The 22,762-nt window shown below is 51.4% G+C and overlaps 3 protein-coding genes across 4 annotated transcripts; 1 reads left to right on the forward strand and 2 right to left on the reverse strand.

Moving 5' to 3' along the window:
• Nucleotides 1-477: 477 nt before the first annotated feature.
• RPL11 (ribosomal protein L11) lies at nt 478-3,061 on the reverse strand. The gene is made up of 6 exons (XM_027740126.2): nt 3,041-3,061; nt 2,615-2,765; nt 2,132-2,238; nt 1,628-1,759; nt 1,171-1,281; nt 478-553 (listed from the first exon to the last, which is right to left on the reverse strand). Exons 1-6 carry the CDS (start codon nt 3,044-3,046, stop codon nt 524-526), a joined length of 537 nt encoding a protein of 178 aa, XP_027595927.1. The 5' UTR covers nt 3,047-3,061; the 3' UTR covers nt 478-523.
• A 2,884-nt stretch (nt 3,062-5,945) lies between these two features.
• On the forward strand, nt 5,946-22,649 carry PPT1 (palmitoyl-protein thioesterase 1). Of its 2 annotated transcripts, none has more exons than XM_027740122.2 (9): nt 5,946-6,063; nt 6,316-6,425; nt 7,217-7,344; nt 7,650-7,720; nt 8,483-8,585; nt 8,666-8,756; nt 9,229-9,327; nt 9,513-9,584; nt 9,920-10,627. In XM_027740122.2, the coding sequence occupies exons 1-9, from the start codon at nt 5,946-5,948 to the stop codon at nt 10,040-10,042; spliced, it is 915 nt and encodes a 304-aa protein (XP_027595923.1). In that variant the 3' UTR covers nt 10,043-10,627. The 2 variants fall into 2 exon arrangements, with proteins under 2 accessions (XP_027595923.1, XP_027595926.2); XM_027740125.2 differs by lacking the exon at nt 9,920-10,627 and adding an exon at nt 22,410-22,649 and having other exon boundaries at nt 5,954-6,063.
• On the reverse strand, nt 10,783-18,227 carry CAP1 (cyclase associated actin cytoskeleton regulatory protein 1). The gene is made up of 12 exons (XM_027740120.2): nt 18,115-18,227; nt 17,658-17,758; nt 17,125-17,202; nt 15,113-15,256; nt 14,941-15,026; nt 14,706-14,811; nt 14,436-14,607; nt 13,601-13,788; nt 13,271-13,394; nt 13,078-13,160; nt 12,441-12,584; nt 10,783-12,140 (listed from the first exon to the last, which is right to left on the reverse strand). Exons 1-12 carry the CDS (start codon nt 18,206-18,208, stop codon nt 12,057-12,059), a joined length of 1,404 nt encoding a protein of 467 aa, XP_027595921.2. The 5' UTR covers nt 18,209-18,227; the 3' UTR covers nt 10,783-12,056.
• Nucleotides 22,650-22,762: the final 113 nt, after the last annotated feature.

Here is a 22,762-nt window from a genome sequence, read left to right on the forward strand (position 1 = left end):
AAAGACTTTGGTGCTTTCTAAAATGGGGCTGCAGTAAAGTAATGTCTAGAGCTGCAGTGTCCAAGTAGTTTTGCAGGTTGGCTTGGAGTTTGCTGTGACTCACACCCTGATTGAACCCAGGGCTGAAGGCACCAGCAGGTGAAGAAGGACTCTGTCTGGTTAGATATTTAAGAAAATAATCCTGACATAACTTTCTGAAGACACAGTGTCACCCAGTGTAGGTCCTGCTTCTCCTTGGGACTGGTGGCAGTAAGGATGCTCTTGCATTGCTGTTATCTCAGGGAGATGCAGGTCTGAGGGATCTGGAGAGAAAAACTGGAAAAAATATTTTTTACTTCCTGTGAAAGTTCAATATTTAACTCGTGTTTTCACTTCCAAATCCATCTGAAAAGCTCCTGTCTTTCGAGTGCAGGTGTCCCTTGCTCCCAGCAGCTTCCCAGGTCTGGAAGAGCCCCCCCACAAAATTCACAACACAAGTAAGGGGTTAGAAAATTTTATTTACTTTTTTGGTAACAGGAACTGCTCATTTACCAGGAAGGATGATGCCATCATACTGTGAGGAAAGAAAAAGAAAGAACCAAGTGAGGCAGGAGGAGGGGAAAGGGATTCAGCAGGAGCAGGCTGGAGCCCTCCCTGTGCAGGGTATGACCCGTGTAGGTCCAGGCAGAGTAAAGAGCCTCCAGACAGACCATCCATCCTTTCCACCTCTGAAAAACTATCAGCAGTCCCCACCCCTGAGACTTCCAACCCAGCTTTCAGCAGCTCCCCTTCGTGATCCAATTATTCGTTATATGGCCCCAAGGATTTATTTGGATTGCTCCATCCTCCAAGCCTGGCAGCTGAGCTGGGAGCAGGGTCAGAGCAACAAATCCTAACCCTGCCCCATCACTCGTGATCCACCTACATGTAACACCTCCAAAAACCTTTTCCACTCCTTCCAGCTCTCCTGCAAGAGCTGCTCTTTCAGTTCACCACACACACAAATAAAAAAGCACGAACAGCACCTCGTGCTCAAATGCAGCTTCTACTGCTCTGGAGCAGTAAAAATCTCTGATTTAAGCACTGATCAAGATCTTCCCCTGCCCAGCAACTTGCTGCAGCCCTTCCACAAAGCATTTTGCTGACTCTTGCTTGGGAATCCTTGGGATAGAAAAATAAATGGTCCTTTACCTTTTGCTGAAACCAGCGCATGGCTTCCTCCTTCCCAATTCTGTGCTTGGCCCCGATGTTGCCAGTCCTGCGTTTCTTGTCAGCAATGCTGAAGCCTGGCCTGCCCAGCACCTGCAGGAGGAGGCCAACAGCACTGCTTCACCCCCTGTATTTATTGATTTTCTTAAATTAAACCTTCCTCTAGGAGGGGAGCCTGGAACTTCCACAGTGCTGCTGCTCTTTCCCTCCCCAAACCCAGCCCAGCTATCTCTGTGTCATCCCAAAGCAACAGTATTTGCTTCTGAAGAGGGTTTTGTGAGGCTTTCCATAAATCAAGGATTTTACGGCAGGCCTGGGAATCTCAGATTAGAACCAAGGTTACCTTCCAGCACTTGGCAGCAAGTTCCATGGGAAGGCAGCTGTCCTTCCAGAGCTTTCCCACGAGCCCAGCTGCTGCAGGGAAGCAGGGAATACTCACCACGTAGAAGTCCAGGCCGTAGATACCGATGCTGGGATCGTATTTAATGCCCAGATCGATGTGTTCCTGGATTCCAAAGCCAAAGTTCCCGGTGTCTGAGAAGTTGTTTTTCCTCAACTCGTATTCTCTCACCTGAAACGTTGGTTGTTGGTCACTATTTTGTTACTGACTGAGGGTAACAAATCCTGGGAGTAACAAGTAACATGTTCTGCCAGCTGCTACCAGACCCCCAACCCGCTCACATGCTACTAAATGTTCATCCCTGAGATTTTCCTCCCCCAGGCTGCTCATAAATCGCAGCAGCAAAGACAAATTCCCTCCCAAAATGAGCTCATAAATAAGGATGAAACAGCACCCAAAGAAACTGAACATCCCCTGTATCAGACTGTATCCACGACTGACTTGCATCCAGATCAGGTGCAGCATTTTGGAACACACATCTCTTCACTAGGAACGGGGAGGTTTTGTTCTTCCACAAACCACAGATCCAGCCCAAATTCTCACCTTCAATCCCTTCTCGAGGATCTCCTCTGCCTTGGCCCCACGCACCGTGCAGTGAACAGCGATCTTCTCGTTCCTCCTGATCCCAAAGGACCTCACCGTGTACCGGGCTGTGGGCAGCAACAACCGCACTCAGGGAACAGCCAGAGAATTCCCCCCAGGGGGGTTCAGAGCTCCGTACCACCAAAAAAATTAAAGGGAATTAAAAAGAGCCAAGGCGGCCTCTCTTTGGGGATGTTGGCAGAGCAGCAGCAGAGTCCGGAGGCAGAATGGACCTGACGCAACCACCCGCCAGCCCCTGATTATTTAAAACCCTCAGTTCTCCAGCAGGACCCACATCAGAGCGGCCCTTCCCACACCGGAGCCCCTTCCTGGGAGCTGCGCTGCCCCTGCACCCTCCGCACGCCCAAGAGAGGGAGGAAACCAAGAGAAACAACCAGGAAGAGCCAGGAAAACCACCAGGAACAAACTGTTGTTGCCCCTCACCTTTGGAGAACACGGGGGTCTGGCCCGTGAGCTGCTCCAGCACTTTGGCGGCGCGGGTCAGCCGGTCCCCGCTCTCCCCGACGCAGATGTTGAGGCAGAGTTTGCGGATCCGCAGCTCCCGCATCGGGTTCTCCTTCTCACCCTGGTCTTGCTGCGGAGAAATCACACCGGCGGTAACCGGGGGTGCCCGGGGGAAGGGCTCCCGCAGGCGGACACCGCGCCCCCGCCGCCCCTTCCCCAGCAGCGGGCGGGCCGCGGCCTGTCACCGCAACCGCTCCCCACGGGCGCCGCACCGAGCGCTGCCCGCCCATCCCGCCCCCGCAGTTGTCCCGCCTGCCCGTCCCGCTCCTGCCGTGGCCGGGCGAGCCCCGGCGCGGGCGATGGCGGCGGATGGAGCCGGGCCGGGCCCGCGGCACCGCCACTCACCGCCATGATGGAGGCGGGGAAAAGGCGGGCCCGCCGCCGCCGCGGGGGGTTATGGGAGGGCGCGGCCGCGGCGGCGCCCCCTGGCGGACGGAGGGCGGCGCGGGCGGTTGCCATGGCAACCGCGGGACTGCCGTGGCTCCGCCCCCGATATCGATTATTGCTAATGATCGGAAACGAGTTAAAGTACAATAATAATGGATGATGATGATAACAACAACAACAATAACAACAATATCACTAACAATAATAACAACGACAATAACAATAATAATAATTATTATAATAATTATGACAATAACAATTATTATAATAATTATTATGATAATAGTAATAATAATAATATTAACAACAACGAAAGGAAAGGGAACACAATTTCTGGGGTGTCCTGTGCAGGGCCAGGAATTGGACTTGATCCTGACAGCAACAACAGCAATAATAATAATAATACAAGGGAAAGAAAGAAAAAAAAAAACAAAATCAGAAAAACGATTGATGCACAATTCTTGGGGTGTCCTGTGCAGGGCCAGGAGTTGGACTCAATGCTGAAGCTTCTCCACTCCCAACCAGCAGCAAGTGTAACTTATCAGAGCTTCTCACACCCTCAGAGCCCCAAATTCCTTGAACTAGATTTGGGAACACAGTTCAGTTTCACTTCACTCTTTCAGTAAAGTGTTGGTGGGTTTTGGGGCTCTGCCTGGGATCTGAATCCTCTTTTTGCACCATTTTGGCACAGTCTGGAGCAAGGGTGGATCGCAGCCCACTCCCTGCTGCAGCCTGGGCTTTGCAATGCCATCAATTATTTTTTGCCCCAGTTGCTTCTAAGAGAGGATGAAGGATAAATGAATAATCAGCTTGTCTCATTAAGAAGAGGGGAAAAAAAGTGTGGGCAGTCTGTGTGCAGAGGGTGTGAAAAGCCTCTGGTTAAAAACTAACGTTAGTGCTTCATTATCAATTTACTTCATCTCAGAACAGCTTTGCTGGAAATAGCTGCAGGCTTGGCTGGCATCCAGCTTGCCAGCAATCCATGGATCCCATTTGGGATCTGTCCATGCTGCAGTGCTCCTTCTCACAGGGTGAAGGGCTGGTGCCTCCCCAGGGGAGCAGATGGGGGTCAGGAGGTGGACAGAGGTGGGTGGAAGTGCTGCCCCTGCTCCCCTGGGCCCCTTCCCAAGCTCGTGGCTCTCACCCCACAGCACTGTCCTGCCTGGCCCAGTCCTGGATGGTCCCAGTGCCAAAGGCTGTGTAGAAGATCAGGCCAAAGAGGTTGAGGGCTGCAAGGAGGAAGAAGGAATTCCTCCAGCCACTGTGGAGATCCTGGGGGGCAAAAATAGAGCACGATGGTGTCAGCCTTCCCTTTGTCTCCTTGCAGTGACCACCCAACTGCTGCCACCCACTAGTGAAGGCATCGACTCATCTCCATCCTCTGCTTGTAACTCCTGCCAACAGCAGAAGAGCTTTGCTCAACTCCAGACATATGGAATCAGGGAATCATGGAATGGCTTGGGTTGGAAGGGACCTTAAAGCTCTCCTCGTTCCACCCCCTGCCATGGGCAGGGACACCTTCCACTAGCCCGGGCTGCTCCAAGCCCTGTCCAACCTGGCCTTGGACACTTCCAGCCACAGTCCAACCTGTGTCAGCACCCACCAGCTCACAGGGAGGAATTGCCAGACCCCTCTTGTTGCAGAACCATTTCCTGCCTTGGCATTTTTGGAAACATTACATGCTGTGCTGAATTCAGGAAGCTTTCCTGCCTGGCACAGAGCTTCCCCCTCACTCCACTCCCTCGACCCTCTCCCCATCTCCAAGTACAACCAGATGGGTCCCATGCAGAGCTCTTCCTGCTTTCTGAGTCATCCCTGTGTCCCCAAAAATAGTGCTGAGCTCTGTTTTGCTGGGTGCTACATCCCATGTGCTCTTTGGGAGAGTGGGTTGGCTTGGTGTAATTTTTGATTCAGTGCAAAGAAAGAAATCCATTGCTGAGAGCAGATTTGTGGTGTTGTTTTTTTTTTTCCAGGGATGTGCTGTTGGTTTGTGGCCCCAAATTACCTGGCTGACGAAAAGTCCAACTGCAGTGGGAGCAATAATTCCTGCGACTATGCCAAAGGTATTTGTGATAACCAGCAGGAACCCTGCATATCTGGGGACAGAAAGCAAAGGTTTCCTGAGTGGGGCAGAGAGGTGACTGTCACAGGGAGGGAGAGGAGTGGGTGCTTCCAGTCCCTTCCCTCACTGCAGGAGGGGTTTCATCCTGCTCTGCTTCCCCCCCTCCCCTACCTGCGTGTTGTCCTCGTGGCACTGCATCCTGTCCCGCCTGCAACGCTGCTGCCTGCTCCCTCTTGGGAAGCAAACCAAAAATGTCAACGAACACGGGAGCAGCCAGGCAGTGACCACTGGCATTTCCTCCCAGCATGGTGAGAGCGGAGCAGGCTGCGCTGCCGGCATGGACACTTCGTGAGCACGGGGATCTACAGCAGCCTCAAACCTCCCCAGGACAGCCTTACTTCCACCTCTGGTTTATAACCCTCGACCACAACAGCCGGGCAGGGCAGCGGGGTCTGTCCCCTGGGGGTACCCACTGTCCTGGGAGGCTCCTTCCCTGCCCCACCCTGTCCCCCAGGGGTAGCTCACGCAGGGGGAGAGCTGTCTCCCCAGCCCAGAGAGAGGACCAGAGGGGTCGTGGATCTCCCGGGTCCGTGTCCCTGGGGCGGGGGAGGAGACGCAGCCACGTGCTGTGACGGGATTCGGGATTTTGGGGGGATGGAGCAACGCTGGGACTCGAACCCTCGACCCGGGTGAGAGCTTCCCCTGCCACGCCCCTTGCTGATAGACCACGCCCCCCGCGCTGGTCCCGCCCCTGATTGGTCCGGCCCCACGAGGCCACGCCCCCGGTGCCGGGGGCGAGTCATGTGGTCGGTCAAGATGGCGGCGCTCAGGGCGGCGATGCCGGTGCTGCTGCTGCTGCTCGGGCTGTGCCTGGAACCCGCGGCCACCGCCGCACCCCTGGTCATCTGGCACGGCATGGGTGAGCGGGACCCTCCGCGGGGCGGCGGGGGAGGCTGGGAGCCGAGCAGGCCCGAGGGGCGCTCGCGGGCCCCTCTCCGGTGTCCCCCTCCGCCGGTGCCCACGGGGGCCGGGAGGTGCTGACCCTCCTCCGCCGGCTCCACGAGTGGCTGGCGAGTCCCGGCCCCGTCGCAGCGCGGGCTCGCGGTGTGTTTGTGGAGGTCAGGGCCCCGGGCCGTGGCGTGACGGTGCATCCCGGTGTTCCCTCTCCCAGGAGACAGCTGCTGTAACCCGATGAGCATGGGCTACGTTCAAAAGATGGTGGAGAAAAAAATCCCGGGGATTTACGTTCTGTCTCTCAAGATTGGAAGCAACCTGATACAGGTAACTGGGGTGTCACTGGGGTTTCTGTGAGCAGGGGTGGCCAGTGGGTGGGTCTGAAGTTGCTGCAGTCTCTGGTATTAACAGGATTCCACAACGATTCGTGTTGTGCTTTCCCTGCTAATTGTTTTCTTCTCAGTGAAGTAAACAGCTTTGACACGTTAATAAAGTCCAATAAAGTCCAGCTAATACCTGCAGAAAAGAACTGGGGAAAACCAAATCCCTAATCTAAATTGGATTAATATGCAAATCCACTGATTAGCACACCCTAACCACTCCAGGTAATACATGTGATAGATGCTGTGCTAAAGCAGAGCTTTATCCCTGCCCACCCTTCTTGATTTACAACTGTTTATTCACTTCAGTGTAATAAATTAGACCTCTGCACCTTTGTGAGTTTTGACAGTTTTATGTAGCCCTATGGAATTCCTTTGAATAATCTCTCGGGATAATGTGCAATGTATGTAGTTTTCTGGTTTCTGGAGGAGATGGGTGAAGTTTGATTTAGTTTTATATACCTATAAATTTAATTTTATTTTTATGTATATAAAATTTGAAGGGACTCAAATTGCGAAGAAGTTTGGGGAAATGTCACTGTCCCACACGAGGCGGTTTTGCCAGAGGAGGGAACAAAGATGTGGTGAAGTCTCAAAACTGGGGTTTCACTTCCCTCACTGTGAAAGCTCAGGTCCTCTTTCGAAACCAGAACTGTTAGTGATCTGCTTGCAGAGTGTCAAATAACACCAGGCATTGTAAAGGTGTACAAATATGTTTTAACCTGGCTAATCCCTCAGGACATGGAGAACAGCTTCTTCATGAACGTGAACGATCAGGTGAGGGAGGTTTGCAGCCAACTCGCCGCGGACCCTCACCTGAAGGGAGGCTACAACGCCATGGGCTTCTCCCAGGGAGGCCAATTCCTGTGAGTTCACATCCTGCTCCATCTCCAGTGATTTCTGTTTGGGGTTCAGGCTCTGATTTAAAACCCTTTAGAAGTACTAAGCAGACATAAACTGCCAAACTCCTTCACAGAGGCAGGAGCGCTCAGAGCGCGTTTGCCTGTGGCCCTTCTCTCCCAGGAAGGGTTAAAATTCTCTCTGCAAACGTTACACAAGTGCCCAAGCCCACACAGAACCAGCACCTGTGGCCTTGGCATGTGAGCTGTGCATGTGAGCCAGGTCTCATGGCCTGGGCACGCCGAGCTCAGCTCTTCATCCTCCCCCACAGGAGGGCCGTGGCCCAGAGGTGCCCTTCTCCTCCCATGCTCAACCTGATCTCCATCGGGGGACAGCACCAAGGTAGTGTCCTCTCCAGCTGTCACACCTCCTGGTCACCCTGAAGGGGGTGGGGGGCTCCTGTTAGCAAGAGGAATGGGATTTTTTTTTGGCCTCTCCCTCAACTCTGAACCTTTTCTTTATGAATTAAACTGTCCCTTTGCTCTTGGATCTGGTGATCTGCTTTGGCCCAATTATTAGAGTCAGCCAACTGCATTATCTTCTGGGCTTGCTTAACTAGCAGTGAAAAGGGACCTTTGTAAGTAGATGACTCATTGTCTGAGTAGATTTCTTACATGCCTTGGGGGCACTAGGGATTTGTTATTTCAGGAGAAATTTCTACAGATCAAAGCCTTTGTGCAACTAAACCACCTGGGTATTTTGCAATCAGCATCTGGAAGGCCAAAGCCCCAAGGAAAGGGAGGTATGAAATGGAATTTTAAGAGGTGTACAGTTAAAAGTGGCTGGAAATGAGTTTCAAATACTCTCTCCTTAGAAGTTCCATGGCTTGAGTGTATTTCTTTGTAGTGTAGTGGGGGAGACTTATAGGGAGCCATCCTGGGAACACCCCAGGTGAGCTGGACAGTGTTCAGCACTCCCCATCCATTATCTTTGCCACAGTTCCTGGGGCAGGACGGCTGCCTAATGGGATTGCAGGATTAAAGGCTGCCTGATTCCCTGGATAATTCTTGGCTCCTGCTCTGTAAGAGGTGGTTCTTTACCCTCCAGAAGGATTAAGGGATTTAATTTTGGCTCCCTGAGCTGTCATACCTCTCCATCCCCCAGGCGTGTACGGCTTTCCACGCTGTCCTGGGGAGAGCTCCCACATCTGTGACTGGATCCGGAAGACCCTGGATCTGGGAGCCTACACTCAAGCTGTTCAGGAGCAGTGAGTACATCCATCAGCAGCCAGAGCCATGGGAGCAGCTCTGGGTTTCCAGTCTGATCCTTGGTTTCTCTCCTCTCCAGCTTGGTACAAGCAGAGTATTGGCACGACCCGCTGAAGGAGGAGGACTACAGGAAAAACAGCATCTTTTTGGCTGATATCAACCAGGAGAGGGTAAGGAGGAGGAGGATGATATGACCAGAGAGCAGAAGCTTTAACAGTGACTTGATTTATGTTGGTTCTCCTTGGCAGCAGCTTTGCTGGAGTCCCAAGGGAAGCACTTTTTGCCCTGAATCCTAAGGTATTTTTGCTGGTAGACTGATGAGTGAGATTGGTCTGTGGCAGAGCAGCTCCTGTGTCACTGAGCTCCTTTGGAGTGGTTGGTGTGGACATACCATGTGCTCAGACCACCTTCAAGTGGGTGAAGCCTCTCCCTCTCCTGGGAAGGCAGGAAAGGCCCATCCCCTCCCTACAGCCTGGAGATGAACCCAAATGTCATGGGATTGTTGACACGTGGCACATTCCCACCCTCGAGGCTGGTGCAGTCCAGGGCTCCCTGTGCAGCTGAAGAGCAGGTTGGAGCAGTTTCCCTGACCTGTCTCTGGGCTTTCCAGTGGCTTGGATCTGTTCTGTTGCTTCCATGCAGGGCATCAACGAGACCTACAAGAAGAACCTGATGGCTCTGAAAAAGTTTGTGATGGTGAAATTCCTCAACGATACCATGGTGGACCCTCCAGCCTCTGAGGTGAGGAAGGCAGGGCAGGAGCTGCTTCTGGGTGGTGTTTTGGGGCTTCTGTTTTGTCTGGAGGTTGCTGAGGAGCAGGCTGGGCACAGGGGCCTGACACCACACAGTCTCCAGCAGAAGCTGCTGAAGGCCTGCTTGGCTCCTGGAAGCCCTTCAGCAGCTGTTCCCTTGTTTTTATCCTGCAGTGGTTTGGGTTTTACAGAAGTGGCCAAGCCAAGGAGACTGTCCCGCTGCAGGAGACCTCGCTGTACAAGGAGGTACGTGCTGGGGGGAGTGTCTTCTGCTCTTTCCACTCTTTAGTGTCCCTGGGGCCTTCAGGAGCTCTAAACCCCACAGCTCTGCTCTTCTCACCATCTCTGCCATTCCTGGGGCATTGCCTCCCCTTGCCAGTAGCTGTTTCTTTGGGAAGGCACTTCTCTCCAGCCAGTTCTGGCAGTGGAAGTGCCACTGGTGGTTCATGCCTGGCTCAGGATCCCCTTCAGTGTGTGTTTAATGAAATCTGCTCCTGTAAGATTCACACAAAATTCCTTGTTCCCCTCCCTGAGGAGGAGGTTTGAAGAGCAGAGGTGGAACCCTGTACTTCTCTCCATAGGATCGCCTGGGGCTGCAGGAGATGGACAAAGCAGGGAAGCTGGTGTTCCTGGGGGTGAAAGGGGATCACCTGCACTTCTCAGAAGAGTGGTTTGACACCACTATCCTCCCCTTCCTCCAGTGAAGCTCCTGTGAGAGCACTGGGAAGGGTTTACTGCTCTAGTTAATGCTACTGTGCAACAGCACTTTGTGTGTCCAAGCCTGCAGGGATCTGGGGAAGGGGAAGAAGAGGGGGTTTAGCTCAGCACTTCCACAGCAGTGGAATTCCTGGTGTAATTCCGGTCCCACGTGGGTGGGCTGAGCCTTGCACTGAGTCTGACACACTCCATCCTGCACAGGGCCTGGCAAATCTGCTTCAGCTCTCAGAGCTGTGGCCAGTCTGGTCTCTGGGTGATGCAGAAGGATCAGCTGTGCCAGAGGTTTGTTCTCCATCACCTGTTCCTCGCAGGACACAATGGCAGTATTAACCCAAATCACTAGTGCAGGGATCAGCAAGACTTACATGGCTGTATGCAGGGGAATTATATTACAGCCTGTCCTTCAGGATGGGGAAAAGGGCCAAATTTAGGCATTTCTGGGGAAAAAGGAGGGTTTGGAATTCAGCAGGTATTAACAGCTTGAACAGTTTTCAACTAATGGCTTGTTTTATGCACTTTTGTACAACTGAAATCAATAAAGAACTTTACATCTGACCAACTAAAAAAGGTGAGATTTGACAACTACTGAGACTGTTTCGAGGGGAGCTGAGGAAGGTCTGTGCTTCCCTGTGGAAAACCATTCAGAGGAATTGAGGAAAGCAAGGCAGAGGTGCATCTTGTCCTACCTGAGCTCCTGTGTGCCCCCAAAAAGAGACCAGAGCCACAGTAATGAGCAAGTTGGCATTAACTTTATTCTATCTTCTGTATAATCTTAAGTACATAAGAAAGGTTTTTTTCACAAGCCTCAGGAGAAGACGAGTACAAGTCACAGGACAGTTTCAAAATAAAAAAAATTTGCATTTTTTTTTTTGTAAGTTTTGTACTAGAGAAAAAGAACATTGACACTTTTACAGAGGGAATGCATTTTAAGATATGCTTATGCCACCCGAGGCGTTGGAAAAAATGAAGGTCAAAGCACGTGCAGCTCCCTTTATGGGCCAGTACAGTACTGTGTGATCCATCACTCTGCTCCAGGGCCCTGGAACAGAGGCTACGACCTCCCACCAAAATAAAAGAGCCAAGCAACGGGGGGAAAAGGGTAGGATTCACTTCATGGGGGCTGATTGCAGATGAGGAAGAGAGCGATGAACCGACTTGATCCAACTCGGGTATTTACAACTGACCTGGAATGGAGGAGGCCCCTTCCTCGGTGGAAGGGGACAGGTTCAGAAGAACCAACCTGGAAGACTGAACCTGAGTTCAGCTGCTCCAAGAAGGAAGCCCTGGGGCAAAGGTTCCCTTGTGAAGGTGGAGGGCTCATGGAGTAAGAGGTGCTCAGCTCCAAGCTACCAGCCAGGCTGCCAAGTAACCAGGGTTACACCACTGCAGCCTTCCTGTGGCACTGGGTAATTAAAGCCTCCTGTCATGGCACAATCAGAAATACACTGAGCTAGTAGGAATGATGAAAGAGAGGTCAGGGTGGAATGCTACGGCCCTTTGGTCCGACAAAACCATTCCCATGTCCTGTAACGCCACCAGCTAGTACACAGAGCTGGAATTGGCAGCTTCCAGAACCTTCTCAAGACATCTGCCATAGCAACTGGGTACTGTGGACTCCGACAGACACCGTTACTCGTTAAAAAGGGGACAACATTCCTCTCACATTAACAGTTTGCTTAAAGGCAAAATACAAAAAAAACCCGAACAACACTCTGAAAGCCAACTGCCAGGACTGGCTGTGAAGTTCACTCTGATCAATTGGTGCAGTTAGAGGGGAGAGAAAATACACCTTCCTGCTGATAGATGTGGACAATAACTCACCCGCCACCTACCCCAAACCCCAGGCAGAGGAATTTCAGTGACGGCAGGTAGCTGTGTCTCTCGGGTAGAAGAGAAGCAGTTTGAGAGCAGAAAGGTACAAGAAATCTAAGAGAATCATCTGAAAGCAGATTTGTCCCACAGCAGGGCCAGGGGAGGGCATGAGCCTTGGTGCTTTTCTGCTTAGCCAGCAATTTCCGTCACAGTGGTGACCAACTTCTGACCGTTCCACACTGTCTTGAACTGTTCTGGGACAGGGAATTCAGTCTGGAGGGTGAAAACAGATCAAAAATCAGTTTATGGCTAAGACTAGTAACTACTCCCACTGCTTTAGGCATTTCTTTTCATAGATATGTACTGTGCCCCCTCCTGTGCCACCATCACTGCCTGTTCTGCCCCCAAGAGATGCCGAGGAAGAAGCAGCTCTCACAGAACACCAAGAATCATTCACAACCACCAGACTCTAGAAGCTGTCCCTCCACACCTTGCTGTAACTGGCATTCCCTGCAGGGCTCAAAACACATCCCCAAAGCAGAGCTCCACAAGGATTTCACAACAGACACTTACAAAGTCCCCCCCCTCTGTGGGAATGAGGACGTTCATCTCCGACGACTTGGCACTGACGATCTCGCAGTCCAGGGAGCTCTGGCTCAGGTACACGTGGCAACCGTCTGTCTTGTTGATGGAAATCGTTGGCACTTTACCCATGACCTGGCAGGGCCAGAGCAGCATTAGCTTGGACTGGGAAACCACAGCATTTTTCTTTGGCGTTTGTCTCCAACCACCCCCCTCCCAGACATGTGGGATTCAAATATTCCCACCTTTAGCAAAAATCCGAAGTTAACTTCTTGTTTTGATCTCTACGACAAAATTTCAGTGGATGCTGGGCAAACTGACCATCCCAAACCAGGTACCAAAACTGGAATTGGAGTATATTCTGCTGCTGGCCTCCTGCTGCCCACCTCACAGAGCCTCAGCTTTTCCCTACAGCCCAGAAGCAGGAGGCAAATTGTACCCTTTCAGTGAGGCAAATTTCAGCCCTTTCTTAAGGGCTGTGTGAGCTGCAGAGCAGTAGGACAGATGGTGTTTCATAAATGTTCTCCAGAGATGCACATTCCTGTTCTGGAAATAAAACTACTCCAAGAACCAGATGCTGCAGATGCAGCAGTCACACTCCTGGCAGAGAGAGGTGACAGACGCTCACCTGAACTTTAACATCCCTGCTGTTGATGATCTCTACAATTCCCACCACGTCATCAAACACCAGACCCAGCTTCTTGCAGTTATCTGCAAAAAAAAAAAAAAAAAAGCAGAGTAGATCACAGAAAGGTTTTGGAGACTCAGGTTCTGCAAACACACCAGCACACAGAAGCAGTTTTCGGGGTTTTCCCACTCACCGAGGGTGATGGAGTTGATCTTGCCTTTGATTTGGAGTGTACTGTTTGTGCACTTGAAAACATATGCTACCTGCTTCAACTCTGTGTCACTAATTACCAGGTTAGTGGCATTCTCCTGGTTTTCCTGAAAAGGCAGGGAAAACACCCTTCATTTTCTGAATGCAGAGCAACTAACCCACACGAGCAGCAGGGCACGGCAGCTCCTTTAAAAGCAAACTGCAGGCGCTTTCAGGCTGGTGCCTCTTACAAGAAAGGTCTCCAGGAGACCCTCCTTCCCTGCTCCAAAGCTCCCATCCCTCCAACCCACTCATGCCAACACCAGGCACTCACCACTCTCCACTTTTTGCCCTCTAACTCCAGCAGTGGAGGTGCCTTTGGAGAGGTGGTTTGGGAGGGATTAGCATTACAGGCTGGTTTGGGAGCAGTGAAAGGTTTGGGGCCACTTCTCACAGGGCCCCCTTGGTTCTTCAGGGCTGGATTCTTGTGGGTTTTCATGTCATCTGAAACGTGCCTCAAGCCTGCAAGAGAAGTCAAACCTGAGACCCAGCTCTGCTCCAAGAATGCAGTTCCACAAACAGCAGACATCAGTGGTTACACCAATCATGACAGCATTTGTCAAAATGCAAATAAATTATTGGGACTGGACCTAAGTTGAGCCCAAGCTTGTGACAAGTGGAGGGAGCAGGAAACACCGATGCAATATTGATGAGAACACAACATGTGCCACAGAACCAGAGTGTGCCAGCTCTTCCACTCTGCAGCTGGAAAAAGCCTTCAGCCAAGCACCTCACCTTTGTTTCACATCTGTTCTGATGTGCTGAGTGGGTAACACAAAAAAAGGGAGAAGGTTTGTGCAAATAATAGGTGCAAAACCGCACCTTTTACACTGGAGACATGCAGGGCTCGGTCTCCATTCCAGCTAGAGGTTAATGTCTTGTTGCACTTGCCAGGTGAAGGTGGGAATTCTCCCCTGGGTGAGCTCCCTTTGTCCCACTGATCTGGCTCAGCGCTTCCTCTGCCCCATATTGGGACCAGAGGGGTTTTTGTCATGTACTTTCTGAGGAGGTGTACTGAGGGACAGCAGCAAAACTAGGACCTACAGCACAGCAGCTCCCTCGCTGGTGGCTGCTCTCCCTCCTCCCCTCCCTCTGCCACTCCCACTCACCCGAGGTGATCCCTTCTCCCCGGTTGATCTGGGCGAAGAGCGCGGAGCGCGAGGCAGAGTCGTCTGTGCTGGAGCTCACGGGGGCAGGAGGAGGGGGAGGGCCTGGAGGGGGGGGTGCAACCCCAGCAGGGGCAGCAGGTGCTGCTTTAGCCCCTTCTGTGGCTACAGGACCCTGTAAGAGCAGAGGAGAGGAAAGGCACTTGCACAAACTCTGTTTCTGCTGCAATAATCACGCAACGATCAGCTCCTGCTGACAGAGCCAGCACTCACTGTTTTGCTCCAGGTCAGCCCTGTGGTGTGATACTCTTTGATGTAGGCCTGCAGCTCTGTCCAGATACTCAGATAAGCTTTCACCCAGTCCACTTGCTTTTTATCTCTGAGGACACAAGGAGATCAAAGAAGGAGGAATTAAAGACCAAGGAGGCTGTGGTCAGATACTGGAGCAGCCCCTTCACACCCAGCAAACTGAGTTCAACGACATCCTTAAGGGATAAGATGAACTTACACATCCTTGTACTCCTTGAGGATCCGATTGGTGTAAAACATGGCAGCATCAGTCATTTCCTTCACATAAGGACCAGGCTTTGGAGCCTAGAGCAGAAAGAACACATTGGAACAGCTGAGCAGTAAGCCAGACTTTTCCCACCAGTCCAACCACTCCCCACTGCAGTCCTTACCATGGCCACCCAGCCCAGGGCTGGGATGCTCTCGCTGACAGCAGATAAGTGGTTGAACATTTTGCTACCACGGTTCTTCTCCCTGAAATTCTGCACCGCCTGGATTTGCTCCGAGATGGGTTTCAGGAGTGCTGAGAAGGCATTCTGCAGAGGGACAAGAACAAGTAAGAAGATTAATTAGCATTGCTCTGGAACGGCTGCATGTCTTCATGGGCGGCTCTGCTGAGATGATGGTGACTCAGGAGAAGATTCCAACTGGCACAAGTTTCTGCTCCAGCTCCTGCCCAGGCCTGGCCCTCCCCTCGAGCCCAGCTCAGCCCCACAGCCCAGCTCCTCCAGGGCTGAAGTCATTGCTCCCAGTCGGATTGGTACGATGGGAGTACGCCAAGAACTGTGACTCATGTTCAATCCAGGAGACACTGACAAAGCTTGTTAGTAACCAGGACAGAAATAGCATTTGCCTCTCCTGGATTCTTTTGTTCCAAGACAGTTTGTTACATTTTTCCTCTCCTTCTCAAACCCTCAGAGAATGGGGTGCTGGGCAGGTTTGGGACCTGCAGCCTGCACCACAATCAAGAGTCACAGCAAGTTCAAAGGTCATCCTACCAAGCCAGACTTCAGGATTCCAGTTATTTCTCAAATCAATCCAAACCTTTAGTATTTGGATGGTAAAAACTGTTTCTGTGTGTTGCTCACTTGGAATGCTGACTGGAAGTGCTAAAAAGGGCTCTGGGGTCAGAGCAAAGCAACAAGGTTACATGTTTCCAGAGCTGCCTCTTAGGCAACTTTTCGTTCCTTTACACTTAGAAAGTCTCCTGCTGGTGGCAGCAGAGAGAGACAAATTTGGGCAAAAGTTGCTTTTCAAAGCCTCAGCTTCTCTTGCTGTCCCTTCCCCTGTTTAGATGAAAACTGAGAGGTCCCAAAGCACCACTGGCCAGGCCACACTTCCAGAAGCTCTGGCCTAGTGCCACTGTCCAGTCACAAGATGGGGAAATTCTTCACCACAAGCACTGAGAGTTCACACATTTTGCATTTTAAACTGGCTGCTCCAGAACTAGACTCCTGCCAGACAACCTGCACAAAGACCTAACCTAGATTAAGGTGTTCTTTGTTCATAATCCTTTATTTAAATAACGTGTCAGTGGGATTTGTAAGCAGAGTCTCAGGCTGGAGGCTACGCAGAGCATCCCAGACAGCCTGGTGAGAGATAAACAACCCTCCAATGCTGAGTTTGGGGAAAAAGATGCAGATTTATTTTGCAGTGACTAGGAAAGGAGCACAGAAATCCAGCTCCCACAAGGTAACAGTAGAAGCCATGGCTGAGCCAGATAATAACTGCAAAAAGCAAGGTGGGATCCTGTTGCTCAGGAAAAACAGTTCTCAGCAGGGAAAAGCCAATACATTCAGGATCAGATTCTCAGCCACACATCCTGCTGAGAAGCAGCAGCCCAGGGTGAAGTGTTGAATTACTTGCTAAGGACAAATCAATCCTAAAAGCCCAGCTATTATTCAGAGGCCATTCAATAGACAGAAGTGTCTGTTTTGCTCCAGGAGGAGTTTGATGCCTGAAAGTCTGTGAGCATCACATAATGAAAAACACACGCTACACAAATCCCAGTGTGGCTCCTGGCTCAGACAAGTTTCTGTCTGCAGGTTCTCAGGGAGCAGTGATTGTGCAGTGCTGGTGCCAGGTGAAACTGGAGACAGAGGCTGTGAGGTGACACTCACAAGCTGCTCCGACAGCTACAGAACAATTGTTGCTGTAACAACTGGGAAATGCCAGTTCTGCAGCTCTAAGAACCGACCTCCAGAACTCTGCTCGGTCTTGGGGGAGCCCCCAGAGCAGTTCATGCCTTCAGCAAGTGTCACTCAGGTGTGCAAGTGTCCCCAGTGCTCCTCCAGTTCCTCTTTTGGAGCAGCTGTAACAGCCCAGGCTCCCCTACACTCACAGACACCCCTGACTCCGAGGGAAAAGCCCACAAGGTTTCTGATCAGAGACGTCCCAGACTCACCTCTGCTGGCTGCTGATGCTGAGATGCCACCACCAGAAGGGCCCTTTCACTCATCAAACCCGCATGAACCATCTCAGCCTAAGGACAGAGACAAACATGAGAGAGATTCCCTTGCACCCAGACTCATGTTAACAAGTCATCCCACCGCCCTCAGCTCCTGCTCTGGGAGGAAGCAGCTACACCGATCTCAAACCACGTATTTTGGAGACAGCCATCCTCAAGAGAAACCTCAAAAGAGTGTAACAGCTCCTGAGCTGGGTAGTTTTCAGGCCTCCTAAAGGCCTGCACCAAGGTCTAGAGGGAGCCAGGCACTTAACTACCTAAGATTTCCAGGAGCAGGTTTGATTCATCGTGTGTGCGTAGGTGGCAACCTGTTGGAGGTTATCTGGGCATCTGTTTTGAATCCTCAGGGATTACAAAGATCCTAGAATGCAGCACTAAAGGAATGCAGACACTGACAGCAAACGTGGCCCTTGCAGCCCTGAAGGACACGCAGCATCTCTCCAGAGCAGAGGGAGAACACGAGTCCTTACGTGTTTCTGCACATCCCCGCCGACTTCTTTGCTGATCTTCACGTATTCGGCTACTGGGCCAGACAGAAGGGCATCGAAAGCCTGCACGTACTGAGCCACTCCTGCAGAGAAGGAACCAGGGCACAGGGATCACTGGGAGGCACTGGGAGCACCCACACAGGCACTGAGCTCCCAGGCTGCACCTCCCACCTGGGGCACCCCATCCGAGTGCAGGAGGCTCAGCCTGGAGGGAAGTGCTGCAGCCACAGGAAGTTCTTATCTTCACAGGACAGTAACCACAGCCCTCTGCGCCTGCACAGGGTCTGCTCCCAACCCCACTTCCCCCTGAGCAGGGCCAGCTCCCCCAGAGCCCCACAAGTGCCCTGTGCCAGCTCGGCACAGCTGCTGCCGGTGCCTGGCACTGCCCGGCCAGGCCTTCAGCACAGAGGCTGCCCTGGGGAGGTGCTTTGGGCCTTACCTTTGGAGGAGCCCTCTCCACACATGCCAGGCCCTTGGCACACCGTCTCCAGGCGCTCCACAGCCTTCTCCAACCGTTCAACCAGCCTTTCCATATCGACCACTGTCCACAACCTGCAGAGGCAGAAGGCAATTATTTGCATCCTCTGACAGTGTGGAACTCGAGTGCCAAACACTGCAGAGGGTTTATCAGCTGTCTGGTACAAGCTCTACCAGTTCCAGGAGAATAATTCCTACCCAGCTCTGCACCCTGATGATGGACAGCAAATACCCTCACATTAGCAAAGACAGTCAGATTACACAACAGCCACTTGCTATTGCCACAGTCGCTCCTTTAATACTTTCTATTCCATTTTAAGAACTTCTTACACGTATAACGACACAAAACTTCCGCCTTCTAACCTTGTAGTGAAACAAGTAACACACCAGTCTGCCCAGAATCTCACTGCAGTCAGTTCCTGGCCAAAGTCCCAGCTGCGACCACACAGCAAACGAAGCACAACTGCTCTGCTGGGAGCTCACACGCTCCAGGTGAAAACCAGAGAGTTTGACCCTGCAAATGCATCCACAGGGACCCCCTGGGGCCCTGAATTCCTGCAGGGAACATCTGTAAGCCCAGCATCACTACAGTGCAGAGCCTCAGCCTGCGGAACGAGCCGCCCTGGCACACGCCAAGAGGAGCAGCTGCACGAGCTGGGGCGGCAGAGCCGCTGCTGCAACAACGCGCCCCTGTTCTTCCTCTACAGCCTCCTCTGCAGGCACTGCACAGGAAAGAGGTGGAGGCACACAAGCCATTTGCAGCATCTCATCTGGAAAAGTCTTAAAAGTCATCTAAACTTTCCATTAATTACTGCTTTGCAGAGCCTCTGCACCAAGCAACAAGATGGGTCACGCTCGGAGCACACTAATGCACAGGGAATGCAGGGAGGGAGCAGCAAGTCACCAATTGCATTTTTATCTTATCACCACTCATCAAAAGATTTTACAGAATGAATCACTCTTATGGCCTGGACACAGCTTCCTTCTCACTGCTAGAGCCTGCAAAAGCTCCAGCTCCTGGAGGAGAGGGTCTTTCCCAAAATATTCCCTAGAATACTCAAAGAGGGAGGCAGGGTTTACTCAGCTGAACGATGAACTGATACCGGATCCCCTCAGAAACGAAACCTCACGTTCTCACTAGGGTTTTGCTTTCACTCACAAGCCTTCTCAGCCCTGCTCCAAAGTGCATGTTTTCACCTAATTTCCAGAGGATGTGGGGCAGATCCAGCATTAGTCACGAGCAGCAGCGCTGATGTCACAAGACAAACAAGGTCATTTTCCACCCCTCTTTCCCCTGGTTGCATGAGGAGGAGCAGCACTGCTGTGGGGGGCAGGGGAGAGGCCACCCCCCTTCCAAGAGGAAAAGAGCGGTTTCCTCCTCTGCCCAAGAGTGAGCCAGAGGACAGGCTGTGCATAAAACTAGACAGCAGTGACTGGACGGCTTCCAGATACACAAGAAAGAGTTCAGAGAAGCTGAAACTCGATGGCAGCCACCCCTATAATCACAGTAATGACACCTCTGCCTCTTGAATTCTGTGCCATGTAGAAATCCCGACCGCAGGATCCTCAGTTCTCTGCTGCATCCAGAACAGGGCTCACGTCTCCCCGTGGGAGCACAGCCAAGAGCAGAGCTCTGCCTCCCCCGCTCTCAGCACGCTCAAAGTGTGGGTTTTTTCCCCCAAAAGAGCCACCTGTTAAGGGAGCTCTGCCTGGCTTTGAGAGCAGCAAGGCAGAGGGATGTAACGCAGGGGGTTCAGGAAGGACACCGGGTGTGCTGGGCAGACAAAGCTGCTGTTCTGCACCACTGATCCCCACCACATTCCAGGCGAGGCTCTAATCTGATCAGCCCCATTACCCAGTGGCAAACTGCAGTTCAAATCAGGATTACAAACCAGAAAGTCCAGATGGAAGGGCTGCTTCCTACCCCCAGCAGTAAAACACGCTGCTGCGAGGAGCATATCACATCAGCTGTTGGGATTAATGTCCTTTAACATCCCACTGTTCCTTGAGACACACATTCCTTCCACTCTCCCTGCCAATTTGACGTGCCCTTCCTTGTTTTTCCTGACAGCAGCCATAAACTCACAGTGCTCTGTAAACCCGGTGCTATGGGGCAGATGGTGAACTCATTTTAATTTGTTTTTAATGGGTGGCATTAGGGCAACTTACAAGATAAGTCACTTGGTAAATTGGCAGCAAAATGAGAACTAAGTGCAGGCAGCCCAAAGTCCTGGATCTCAGTCTCTTGACTCACCCTCCCCTGTGCTCTTTGCACTGTGGATGCAGCTATTTCTGCTGCCTGCATACCCATATGGAGTGAAATAAAAAGATTTAGTCGTAACTGAATCAGAGCTTGTAATCCAGAGATTAACATTTAGCAAGGAAAATAAAAATAATCAAAAAGAGGACCTGCTTGGGCTACAGCTAGAGAGTGTTTTGTCCATGGATCACTTTGAATGTAAAAATAATTTGACAGCAAGTGACAAATTGACTTCACAAATCTCAGTGCAAATAATCAGGTCTCATTTCCCTTCTCTAAAGGGGAGGCTGAGACACACAGATCATCAAAGAGTCATTGTTGTTCTGCACATCATCCTGTGTTCTGGAGGGATGAGGAAGACTTTCCAGGGGTTGGAGTTCTCCAGAGTGGAAAGGAAGCTCTCCCTGCAGGATTTAAACCCAGGTCTTGTTTAAATTCACTTGAACTCCGATTGCCAGTGGAGCGGAAGTGATGGGCTCGCAGCAAACACGCATTTCACTGTGGGCCAGGGAGGCCATTCCTTTTCACAGCACATTTGTTAATGTATCAACTGCCCTTTATTTCCATCACAGCTTGGGAACACGGCTTTGAACACGCTGTACCAAAAACAGGCTCCATCTACAGCGAGACTGTTTGGATACACTGAGCAGAGCAATAAAGAGAAGGGATTTTATCTGTAAAAACACCAGTTACCCCAAAGCCAGCCCTGGACATCACAGCAAGAGGAGTCTCCTGCTCGAGGAACATCGAGCAGTGGCACATCCCAGCCAAAGGCTCCTCAGAGCGGGGAGCAAGCTCTCATAAAACCAGCACAAATTAAATTACTCGGTTGCCTGAGACAGCACATTAACCTGAGCCCTTCCTTAGACATTCTGGAAGACACAAATGTTGGTTTTATAGCCAAAGCAAGTCAAACCTACGCTCCTGCTCACACTGAGCTGTGAGAAGCCCGACAAACTGCTGTCAGCACCATGAGATTTGCATCAGCGACTTCCTGTTTCTACGGGCAAGAGAAATAAAGATGGGACAACTAAATTAGGAACATACCACAGTTTATTTCTGAGCTGACACTGGAATATCTCAGGGGATCAGCTACCAGATGATTTCCAACATTTATATCTGCCAAAAGCCCAAAGAATTTTTTTTTTTTTTTTTTAAGCAGTTCAGCTCATCAAGGAAGGAATTATTTGAAGCAAGACAGGAGTCAAATGCCTGAATTTAGTCAGTGGTCAGGACCAGCCACGAACACAAGACAGCTATTGCTGGTCCCAGCAGCTGCCAGGACAGAGATCTCGGCTGTTTATAGTACAACAATACTTTCTGACATGGTGCCAGAACCCGTGCTGGCTGCTCCTGCTATGTCACATCCACTTTATTTAGAAAACCAAAAGTGCTTTAAAAAAAAAAAAATCCATCTGGCCTCTATTCCAGCTCTCCCATATAACAAAGCCATTAAAAATGTTATTTGGTGTTTTATTCACACATTAAGAGACGGTTAAATTGTCGCCTCGCTGCGCACTAGAGCAAAGATTCCTTTTTCACCACAATTAACTGAATTAGGGGGTTTGCATTTGCCAGACTCTGTTGCCACACTCCTCTCATTTCCATTCCCTGCCAGGGCAATGAATCCACTAGGGAAGTAACTGAGGATCTCGGATCTAAGCTAAATTGGACACAGCACCAAGCTCCATATCAGGAATTCAGAGCATGGAAGCTCGTCAGCATCCCTCCTGAGCTGTGCCTGCTCCAGCACAGGCTGCTTGGCTGAACTTTCTACATGAATAATAGGGGGTATTTTTGGCTTCCAGAAAGCTCAGCAATATTCCAGGGACACAAGGATCGCCTCTGGAAGAGGATGGGAACACAGCAGTTCCTTGATGCCATGGATTCCTGGGTTTCCAGTGCACCTACAGCACAGGTCCTGGAGAATCCCAAGATGGGCAAAAATCCTGTGACTTGATGTGTAAAACATTCACACTGTTATTTTTTCATTTCAGCATCACAAAACCCAGAGCAATGCCACGCTTATCCCGCCCTAAGCACCGCCAGGATGCAGCAGGAGGAATCAGCAACAGGCTGAGGGCAGGAACCACCCCGGGAAGACGGAGATGGTACCTGGGGCGTGGAGCTCAAACCACACCAACATCCTCGCTCCGGGCTGCGGCAAGTCAGTGTGGGAAGGCGGATAAACCCCTGGCACACACCTGCCTGTCCAGGATAAACCCTCTGGCACACACCTGCCTGTGCAAGACAAATCCCCTGGCACACACCTGCCTGTCCAGCACAAATGCCCTGGCACACACCTGCCTGTCCAGCACAAATCCTCTGGCACACACCTGCCTGCCCGGTG

The sequence above is a fragment of the Pipra filicauda genome, unplaced genomic scaffold (genome assembly GCF_003945595.2).
Source record: "Pipra filicauda isolate LSUMZ 115617 unplaced genomic scaffold, ASM394559v2 scaffold219_size1829416_pilon, whole genome shotgun sequence".
Taxonomy (NCBI): Eukaryota; Metazoa; Chordata; class Aves; order Passeriformes; family Pipridae; genus Pipra; species Pipra filicauda.